A 10,964-nucleotide genomic window follows, 5' to 3' on the forward strand; every position below is an offset into this window, starting at 1 on the left:
TCAGGGAAACTACCAAGAGCGAAAGAAATAAAACTACCAAGAGGCTCATGGCCCACAGTGTCCACTGGGGAGTCATGCAGGATGATGGGGGAGGGCAGGGGTGCGCTCTTCATGAAGTCTACTATCATCTCCACTGTTTTGGAAGCATTGAGCTCCAGGTTGTTCTCCCTGCACCAGGTCGTCAATGTCCCACCTGTAGGCAGACTCATCCCCACTAGAGATGAGCCCAAAGAGGGTGGTGTCGTCTGCAAACTTCAGGAGTTTGACAGACTGGTGACTGGAGGTGCAGTTGTTGGTGTACTGGGAGAAGAGCAGGGGAAATATTGCCCAATCTAGGTGCACAAAGCAGGTAGAGACATTTTCAAACAGACTGATGGCTGTAATTAAAGCAAAAGGTTCATCCATAAAGTATCAAATCTGGGGAATCATCACTTTGATTCCAACCCTGCTATTCTAGTTTTTAACTTTTTATAAATTTTCAGAAATTTTGGGAAAAAATCCACTTGAATGTTTTAAGGCAAAATCACGCTGGAAAAATATGTTTTTAATGTATTATCACTTCAGGCTGTAGACCAAAAAAAGGGACTATTTCTGTGCTGTACACTGACTGTGGTGGAAAAGCACATTCACTGCCGTTCAGCTGAGTCGCCAGTGGGGGGATCACTGGTCGCCACTCGCGTTGAGACCACAGCCAATTGAAGCCACGAAGAAGAATGCTGTGAACAAGGAAGTTCATATTTTAGAGGAAGCGTAAAGCTGCCTTTTGTTTTGTTTTGTCTTTATTTTATGTATCGAATTGATGGCCATTTTCCATCAGAGTAGTTCGCTAGATCAGTTAATAGGTTATCTTCATCTGGTTTGTTTCTATTAAATTTATTTTTTTATGACATTTGGTGACATTTGTCGTCAGCTGTGAGCGAGCTTCAGAGCTAACAACAGAGCTAACAGGCCTGAAGGCCATCTGTCTCCTGCCTGTTGTCTGCCCGGGACTTTAATTCTCATCCTATTCATATCAAGCAGATCGGTTTAAGGTTTAAAGGAAACATTTGACACCACGGTGAACAAAGCGCCAGGACCGCTGTCAACCGTCCATCACCAAGGTAACGTTAGCTGCACCGGCTAACTGTGGTTAGGTTTGGTCGGTCAGTTGGCTGGCCTCACTAACAAATACAGAGAATAAAGGGAGAACAACACCACAACAGTCCAGAGGGAGTTTGGTTGACCATGTATGCCCCGCCGGGTACTGCTGTCCCTGGAGGCCGGAGGAGGAGAGGAGGCACCTCCCTTCCTAAGCAGCCGGAGCGGAGCCTGGTGTCGGCTCTGCCCGGAGCTCTGTCCATCACAGCGCTGTGTACGGCTCTGGCGGAACCGGCCTGGCTCCGAGTTCACGGAGGCACCTGTCCGAGACAAGAGCTGGGTGTGGCGGATGTCCTGGGGTACATTGACCCCAAGCTTCTGGACGGTGAGGACACAGCACAAGTCCATTATACACCTGCAGCAGAGATTAATGTGGTAGCTCACTTGTGATGCTTTGTGATGTCTCTGTTGTTCTCCAGATTACTGTGTAAACCCGCAGACCATCTTGCTGCTGAGGGTGATCGCTGCCTTCTGTTTCCTGGGCATACTGTGCAGTCTGACGGCTTTCCTCTTGGATGTGTTTGGACCCAAGCACCCGGCTCTAAAGATCACACGCAGATATGCATTTGCACATATTCTCACAGGTATACAGAGTTATTTTCGGGTCCTTTTTTAAAGCATTTTTTAAAGAAAAGGTTGTTGCCCTTTTAACTACTTAATTGTTTTCTTTGTCTCTCATCAGTTTTGCAGTGTGCCACGGTCATAGGCTTCTGCTACTGGGCCTCGGAACTCATCTTATCACTCCAGCAGCAACACAAAAAGTACCACGGCTCCCTCATATACGTCACTTTTGCCATCAGCTTCTACCTGGTGGCAGGGGCAGGCGGAGCCTCTATCCTCGCCACGGCCGCGAACCTGCTGCGCCACTACCCTACGGAGGAGGAGGAGCAGGCTTTGGAGCTGCTCTCGGAGATGGAGGATAGCAGTGAAACTTTTCCCGCAGATTATGACATTGCCAATCAGTTTCAGCCACCACCTGCCTACACGCCCTAATGCGGCCAGACTGGCCTTGTTAACACTCGCTTCTCTCTCAGCACGGCTATTGGCTTGATGAGCAAACCCCACTCTTTATCAAATGGATATCTTCGCAAATATCTCTCCATAATGAGCACAGCGTGCACGGTTAGTGCACAAACTCGCTGACTGACAGTGCTTGGGTGCATGAAAGCTTTCTTTAGTGGTGGCAGAAACTTTAGGAGATGATTCTTACTTTCACCACTGAAGTTGTTAGTGATGTGCATGTAAATGGCTTTTAGGATTTGGTTCTTACATGTAAAGCAAACTAAACTGCAAAGAGTGTTGAACATGGTTCATCATAAGTGATTGATGAAATGGCCGCAGCCTGATCAGTGCCAATTATTGATGCTGGGCTGTCAGAAGATGGTCAGCGGTTGTGTTGCTCTTGGTTGGATCGTGGACGAAGCTTTGTTAAGCATAATTTTGATTTCCTTTTTTTTCATATGCTTGCCGTGTGTATGATTTTTATTTACCCAACACATCAAAAATGCAGAAATGCACTCAGAGGATTGTTTTAGACATTTCTTTCATACAAAGAGGTTATTATTTATTATTTAGCTTTCCGTGCTACGTCTTATATCCTTTCTTTCGCTTTGTAGACTCCCGTCACTGGTTTAGTCTTATTAAATTACATCTTTACTTGAAATAACACAAGAAAAATTGTCTAAAAAAATGTGAGACCCGTCTATGTGGTGTTTTTAAAAAAGGATCACGGAATGTGTCGTGTGTTGAGAGCTAGCAGCCACAGAGAAATTGAGAAACACGTCGGTGTGTTTCACAATAAGAGACATTTAGTAACAGGCACTTCACTACATTAAGTTGGTTACGTCATGTTACCTGTATTTGATTTTAGAAAATAAACTTTATTTGTACTTTGTGATTACCACATGTGACTGTTTGAGTATGTGTTTTTTTAAATGCATGAGTTCTTTCGTGTGCAAATTTTAAACCTTGAGGCAGAATCATATGGGAACATCTCGCATAAGGTGTCCGCCGCGGCTTAAAATTGTGATTGATGTGGTGACTGTAGTTGGTTGTATATTGTTCTGTTGACTTCATTTCTGCATTTTGTTCTTTCAAATTGTCATCATATACTTTCATTACCAGTATGTACATATTGTTTCTACATAAAAAGTGGTCATAATAAAAATTAATGCCATATTTTGCCTCATGCTTGTTTTCTGTGCTACGAATCTTCACTGTTACAATTCTTCCGCTAAATACATTCTATAGTTAGGAGCTTTAGCACTGATTTAACAGTATATTGACTTTGGCATTTTCCGTCTGAGTGTATTTGGGGTTACTGTCTAGACCTTGTAGTCGCACCATGGCATTACAGCAAGTAAGAGCCTTACAACCTAATGGACTTTAAAGGGCATGCCTTGCTTCCTCATAAACCTACAATATCATCAATGACATTTTCAAAAAACTGCACATGGATGCAGAGTGTTGTGTAAAAATGATCAACTGCCTTAAACTATATTAAAAACAAGTTGCATTATTTCTTCTGGTCTCCCTATCTAAATGCAGTTCTAAGAGTCAAATGGGTCAGGATATTTCATGGGTTAAAGCACTAGCAGAGTCACTCGGTTGCCAATGACCTTAACTTAATGAGATGAATAAACAAGGTATTATTAGGGAAGAGTGTTTAGCAGGAGAATGGAGCAGTGAAGGCAAAGAAGCGACTGATCTTCTCAGAAAATAGAGCTTACGTTGTAACGTCACGTAGTCGAACACCGGGTATATATACCGTCACAGAGAGATCAATGTCACAACCAAGTCTTTACGGGCTCTGTGGCAAACTGTTCAGTTGCATTTTTCCTCCTAAACAGTGAGATTGGAGATAAATCATGCTGGCATCCAGGACTTTGCTGTCAAAACAAACACTGGCTGTGCTCTCCCGCCAGCCTGCCTGCTTTGTCCACCACGGTGACTATGGCAACTGGGGAAATACCAATATTGCAGTGGTAAGTAAAGACATATCAATATGCAACCAGTGGGAAAGTAGTAGAGAAATTATTAGCGTGGGCATTGTTGTTATTTGTGAGTCATGTTTGGTTTGTGAATCACAATGTTATCCAGGTTTTCTCAGGATGTGGCTGGTGGGATGGGACTGATGTCCATGAGGGAGTATAGTGAGTATCAGAAATGTCACATCATTGCATAAACACGTCACCATGCAGAGATGATAAAAAAAACCTCTTGTCTTTAGCACCATGTACCACCTGAGCCGGAACGGTGCTCGCTTCCAGATGTTCGCTCCAAACCAACAGCAGATGCATGTGATGGACCACATGAAGAAGCAGCCTGGCTCCGGAGAAAACCGGTAGGCATGTTGGGAAACACTGATACATTTTCAGATGGATCAAGGCATAGACGGGGTCCAGTGGCTTGTTGTATGTCCATACACCCAACTTGATTAATTCCATGAAGCAGTATTTATGATTATTTCTGGCCGTCACATAGGAACATGATGATGGAGTCGGCTCGCTTCAGTCACGGTCAAGGAATGATGCAAATGCAAGACCTGTCCAAGCTGGACGTCAACAACTTTGATGCTGTCATCTTTCCTGGAGGCCACGGCGTCATCAAGAATCTGTGAGGGCTAATGAAATATGAAGTAATAGAATGATATACAAGCTGACATGATAAGGACGGAGCACTTATATTAGTATCTCCACTCTTCAGATCCACTTTTGTAAAGGATGGCAAAGACTGCAAGCTGCAAAATGACGTGGAACGGGTGCTGAAAGACTTCCACCGCTCACGCAAGCCGATTGGGTATGTATCATTTGATCACTATACAAGCTATTAGTGCTGCAAGAGCGATACTGTGTCTGCTTACAAGCAACAGGTTAAAGTATTAGGGCAGCAATGTGTGATATGGTGGCTTTGGGTGGCTTTTTTTGAGACTTAAATGTAACATTTTAAATCCAAACATGAGGCAAAATTGCAGACTGGTCACTGACTCATACCACACTTTAAATCAGATTACATTTAAGTAGATTTAAACGATCCCTGCAATGGAATTAGGACATTGAAGCAGCTGTAGAGGGGAAAAGGTCAGACAATGAATACTGAGCTGTTTTAAAAATATATAGATATTGATAAGTTTTGCTTAAAAACATTAGCATTATGAGGACATATGTTATTATGATTATTATTAATAGTGACATTACTCAACCTTGTATTTGCTTTCAAGTACAGTACAGTTTGTCATACAGAAAATTATAAAATGATTGAACCAACAGGCATATTTCTTTGAAGATACATTTGGTAAACATCTGCAAAAGATGCAAAAAAAAGGAACTCTGAAGATGACTGATAAAAAAAATCAGCATAACATTAGATAACTGACGTAAAGCTTCAGAAAACAAGTGTAAGTTGATGCACCGCTTAAGAGTCAATCAGCTGAAAATCTCCAGTTGGCTGTAGATCACAGCATACAGTCCTTACTCCTTACTACTTAAAGAGGAAAGCTTACATCGGGCAACATGGAGGCAGTCAAATCCTAAGAGTCAAAGCGAGCAGGGGCCTACGTGACCTGAGATGGACTGATCCTTTGGCTACTAATTTGGCCCACGTGGAGCGATGAGGGGATGAAGGGCGGCTATGCAAACAGGAGACAGGTGGATCAAGTGCAGAATGGCCGGATTTGAAGGATTTAAAGAATAGGACAAAGAAGAGGATAAAGCAGCTGTCACAACACAGGTGTCACAACACACGGTCGAAAGACATGTTGAGTTTTGACCTCTGCCTGCCATCATTTAAAGGTACCAGTGTAATCCTTCATTAATGTCATTAATGCCTATTAGTATTTGGAATAATTAAATACAATATTGTCAGAAATTAAAATGTAAAAACTGATTGACAACCGTTATAACTGTGATAATAAAGTGATAACAAAGGCCAAAGTGGGCATTGTTGTTCAGTGTAGGAGTCACTGTGATTCACTGCTGCAGAAGGACAGACACACACCCCCCATTGTTTCGTCAGAGCTGTAATTGTTATCTTGAAATTTGTTACATCGATCTGTCGACAAAACTAGCAATGTATATACTTGTACATTTAGAATCAGACCATCTTTCTCAAAGCAATCATTTAGCTCCTGACTTGAGGCAAACTCCTCCTGCGGTCTCACCCCAGATTTTCTCAGTGTTTCACTCCTTTTTTTAACAAAGAGTATAAAACAACCTTACCTCAAAAGTTTTTTTATTTGTGTAGTTGGAAGGGCCAAATTACAGATTTTAGACGGTGGAGTCTAGGGAGGGAGGTTCAGCGCCAGTGAAGTGCTTCAGGAAGGCAATTAAAACTGCTCTTCACTATCACAGACTGTGCTGAGTGTAGAGCTCCGGAGACCTTTGCACACACTGTCGAAAATGACTCATTAGTGTTTTGCACTGCTCAGTGCATCAGCTATTGCTCCTTTGCTTAAACAGCAGTTGGCATTTCTACTGAGAAACAGCCCAGTTCAATCCAATGTTATATATAGTGTCAATTAAATTCAGTTTAATTCTAGACCACATTCTTGGATTCACAGAGACAACAAGTCCCCCATGAGCATAGTGCAAGTCATAAAAGCAACATCAGAAAAGTGACTTGTAACAGTGGTGATGATGTTTGACAGACCAGGTGCTACCGTGGACGGTCAGTGTTGGGGGAGTAGAATCCCAGAGAAGAAGAGCAACCTTTTGTATGTCCTGTTGCATGAGTTTAAAGCTATTCATAACATCATTTGAAAATATGAACATGAACACCTTGTCTCCCTCCAAAGTCCCACCCTCTTCTCCCTGCCTGACCTCAGACGCTCCCCCGACACGTGCGGTGAGAAAGTGAGCAGTGCAAGTGAAACAGAGCGACGATGACAGGCAGGACGCTCGGCCAATCATTTTGTTCGGACTGAATGAAATGATTGGTAAGACATGTCATCAGAAATATATGAGAATTGAATATAGTTTCAACACCTGGTGGATTTCTTTCACATTTCAGTGTGCCATAAGCTTATTTGGAGCATTTAAGGATTACAAAAGAAAAGTGTAAAAATGCCAGAAAGGTAGGACGACAGGAACCTTCAGGGTGGGACGGCACGTCAAAACACTACTGCGGTTGACTTTTACTGCTTTATCCTAATCCTCCTCGATCGACGAGTGTCATTAAACGTTCAAGTGTAAGTCATGAAATCCCCCAAATCTTCCTCAGGCCCCTAGTTCCCTCGCTCTCAGGTTTATTCCACAACAGCAACCACGATTCATGTGCCTCCATGATCCAAGGAAAACCTGCGAGACGAGAACTTAACTGTATGTTACCGTCATAGATCTGTTTGATGCATTATTTTAAGCATCTATGTTGGCGACCCATTCACTGCGAAATAAAACACGATGGAATTAAAATGTCTGCTGTGCGAAAGGCGTGAAAGGCCCAGTACTCAGGTGTTTTTGGCTGATTAGACCTCTGCTCAGGTTAAAGTTGGGAGGAGCCAAAGTGGGAATAATGTGAGGTCACTACGTGTCTTCATGAGGACGAGTCAGCTGTCATTTCTCACGCAACACTGGTGCAATGCATGTCATTCCCCTTAATCTCTCCCCATGTTTCCTGTCTTATTCTACCTTCAATTACCAAATAGCAGCAACAGAAGAATAAGAGCGCTATCAGTCAAGTCTGGGTTGTGCACACCTGCACAGTCAGATACAGTGAGGGAAATCACCTGTGCGGGTAGACCACACTGGGGACTTTAAATGACACATTTTTACATCCAATGTAGTCTAAGATGTTTAAGGGAATACAGTTATTGAAGTCCCCATTAGCATCAACTCTAGGTCCATGGTGTCTGCTTTGTCAGTAAAACAGTAGTCACGTCAAGTGGCAGGTACATTATATTAGTATCCTACTGACTTAAATTACACTGAAAATAAAGTTTAAGTCTGTAAGATCCCACTCAAACTTTACAAAATGCTCTGTACGTGAGATTCAAGCTCACTGTTCACAGTATGGTTTTGTTTAAATAGGGGGTGTTGTCTGCTCATAAATATGGTTTAATTTGTGGGAAAATGGTGATAACAAACAGCTGACAATCTGTAATATTGCCCATAAGAGTCTTTTGGTCAGTAATAGTAGTTTAAGCGTCACACTGCTGTCTCAGTGCTTTATGCTGAGAGGAGATTCAAAGTCTTTTTCAGAATTGGAATCTGTCTGCTGCTGTTAAGGTCATTATTCTCACCATGTGATCAGTCTTGTCTCCCCATCTGGACTTAATAAAGACCTCAGCTGACTGTCTGCTCCTGTTTCAGACTGGCCAGCATGGCTCCGGTGCTGGCCTGCCGCGTGCTGCCCAACATCGAGGTCACCATGGGCTACGAGCGGGACGACAGCACTCGCTGGGGGAACTGGCCTCACACAAACATGGTGCAGGTTGTGAAGAACATGGGAGCTCGCCATAACGGGCGTGAGCCATATATATCCTTTCAGAGGTCTCTTTTTGCTATTTGACCAAATCCTGAATGAATGAATGATTTTATTTATTTCAGTATACTGTATATCAAGCTTATGTAGCTGAAAGGGTGTAGGTTGAAACCAAAGCTTATATACCTCTACCCCTCTTACCTTAAAAAATATACTAATTAATACAAAAGGAATTGAAACTAATCAGTACATTAAATTTCTGATCACAACAAAATAAAGAGAAGTACACAGCGCATAACCCAAAATAGTATAAAATCATTAATTTTTCATACTGTAACGAGAAATCTTGTTGTTCTTATAAAGTCTTTTAAAGCCGACTAGAGTACAGCATTATTAATTTATTTTCAGGACAATTTTTCCAGTTGTCTTTCTAACAGAAAGTGATTTTTTTTTATTTTTTTTTACAGTAGTTCGAATCTTTGTTTTCTCAAATCATAGTGGTCTTCTCAGGTTATAACTGCAATCCTTCATTTTAAACAGATTCTGGATATCTTTGTACATGGTTTGTATTGTAATGTGGGCGACGGTGGCTCGGTGAGAGAGTGGGTTGTCCTCCCATTCGAGAGATTGGCAGTTCGATCTCCACCTCCCCAGGTCCACATGTCGAAGTGTCCTTGGGCAAGACACTGAACCCCGAGTTGCTCCCATGCTGCGCATGGGTTTGTAAATGTGGTGTGAATGGTTACATTAGATTAGATGGTATGTAGATGTCCACTGCCATCAGTGTGAATGGGTGAAAGTGACAAACACTGTGAAAGCGCCTTGAGTAGTCAGAAGACTAGAAATGCGCTATATAAGTACAAGTACAAGTCCATTTATTCTAAACAACTAGGTCCCTGGATTTCAAAATGTTCAAGCGACTAAATAGTGGGTTGGTTTATTACTGATGATTCTTACAGCCTTTTTTTTGCAACAAAAAAATAGATAAATAATAAATACTCCTGACAGATTTACTTTCATTTTATCATTGTTTACATTCTGAAACAACTCCTGCTTTGACCTTAACCCTTTCTTTTTTTACGAAGCCCATGTGGATGAGAAGAACAAAGTGGTCAGCACCCCCTCCTTCATGTGGGAAACAGACTATCACTATCACTACATATTTGACGGCATTGGAAATATGGTCAAACATGTTATGCGTATGTCAACCAAGTGATGTGACATTTTCAGCCCGGAGAAGAAATAGAGGAAGTCGGTGTTGACGTGCGACGTATACTGTCTGTATTGTGATGAACTGTTACCTGAAACAGTATAAATGTTTTAGTTAAAGAGCAAACAGCTTGTTGTGTGTAATTGATGGTATTGGTTAATGTGTGTAACCTACAGAGAGCAGATCTACACATCTGAGAGGCTCATGGGTCACTGTCTATTCACCTTGGCCCATGTATTTATCTGGAGACATCATTTCTATCGCATACCAGGCAGGGAGGGATTCATTGTCCTCACAGTGACAAATTGTGTACCAGTCAGCTAAACACAGCCGAAAGCCCACCACTGCATTTGATTAAAGCTAACACTGATCTGGTAAACTTAAGGGTCGGCATTTTAAATTGCAATTGCATCTGATTTTCGGGATAAGCACTACAGCTTTGGGATCAGGAAAAAAACAGTACACTACTGCGCATAATCTTCAAAACAATATGTTCCTTCACTGACTAAGATGTTAAATCTCTCCCCCATATCCTTCAAATAAACAAGAATAGTTTGGACCTCAGTGTCGTGCCGTGTTTGTCACATCTGCTGAGGGCAGATGACACCTGTGACATGCAGGATGTTAAAAGACAGGAGGAGAGTTGAGGATGGAGTGAAACAGAGCTGTCATGATGTGGCTCTGTGGGTGACACTGTTGGACTGAAATATCTCAACAACATTTGGTTCCATTGTCATGAGATTTTAATTCAATTCAATTTTATTAAAACTGCCAAATCATAACAAAAGTTATCTCAGGACACTTTACAGAGTAGTTAAACACCACACTCTATGACTTATTTATGATTTACATAGACCCGACAATCCCCCCGTAGAGTACGGTGGCAACAAAAATCTTCCCTTTAACAGAAGGAACGTCAGACAGACCCAGCTCTGTGGAGGACGGACATCTGTCTTGACCGGTTGGGGAGGAAAAAAAGGAGAGAGAAAAGACAGACAGAGAGACAGTCCCGTGCAAGTAACTACAATAATATCTATAGTAATGGGAGTATGACTTATATGTTATGGCCGTTAATAAAGTATAATAGTAGAAACAAGCACCGCTAAGGTGATAGAATATGATAATGATAATAATTATGTTGGAAAATAATGATGAATAATGGTAATAACAGCTGTGATACAGTGAGATATATTAGTGGTGA

General features: G+C 42.0%; 2 protein-coding genes across 2 annotated transcripts; both read left to right on the top strand.

The window, feature by feature from the left end:
• Nucleotides 1–723: 723 nt before the first annotated feature.
• On the top strand, nucleotides 724–3,315 carry tmem127 (transmembrane protein 127). Its single transcript, XM_083913119.1, has 3 exons — nucleotides 724–1,462; nucleotides 1,557–1,721; nucleotides 1,820–3,315. Exons 1-3 carry the CDS (start codon nucleotides 1,225–1,227, stop codon nucleotides 2,128–2,130), a joined length of 714 nt encoding a protein of 237 aa, XP_083769245.1. The 5' UTR covers nucleotides 724–1,224; the 3' UTR covers nucleotides 2,131–3,315.
• Nucleotides 3,316–4,004: 689 nt separating this feature from the next.
• gatd3l (glutamine amidotransferase class 1 domain containing 3, like) lies at nucleotides 4,005–9,769 on the top strand (the record flags this gene model as incomplete). The annotated part of the gene is made up of 7 exons (XM_083911713.1): nucleotides 4,005–4,121; nucleotides 4,237–4,289; nucleotides 4,367–4,480; nucleotides 4,621–4,752; nucleotides 4,843–4,935; nucleotides 8,442–8,607; nucleotides 9,635–9,769. The coding sequence occupies 7 exons, from the start codon at nucleotides 4,005–4,007 to the stop codon at nucleotides 9,767–9,769; spliced, it is 810 nt and encodes a 269-aa protein (XP_083767839.1).
• Between the last annotated feature and the right edge of the window lie 1,195 nt (nucleotides 9,770–10,964).

Source organism: Echiichthys vipera (assembly GCF_963691815.1).
Source record: "Echiichthys vipera genome assembly, chromosome: 4".
NCBI classification, from domain to species: Eukaryota; Metazoa; Chordata; class Actinopteri; order Perciformes; family Trachinidae; genus Echiichthys; species Echiichthys vipera.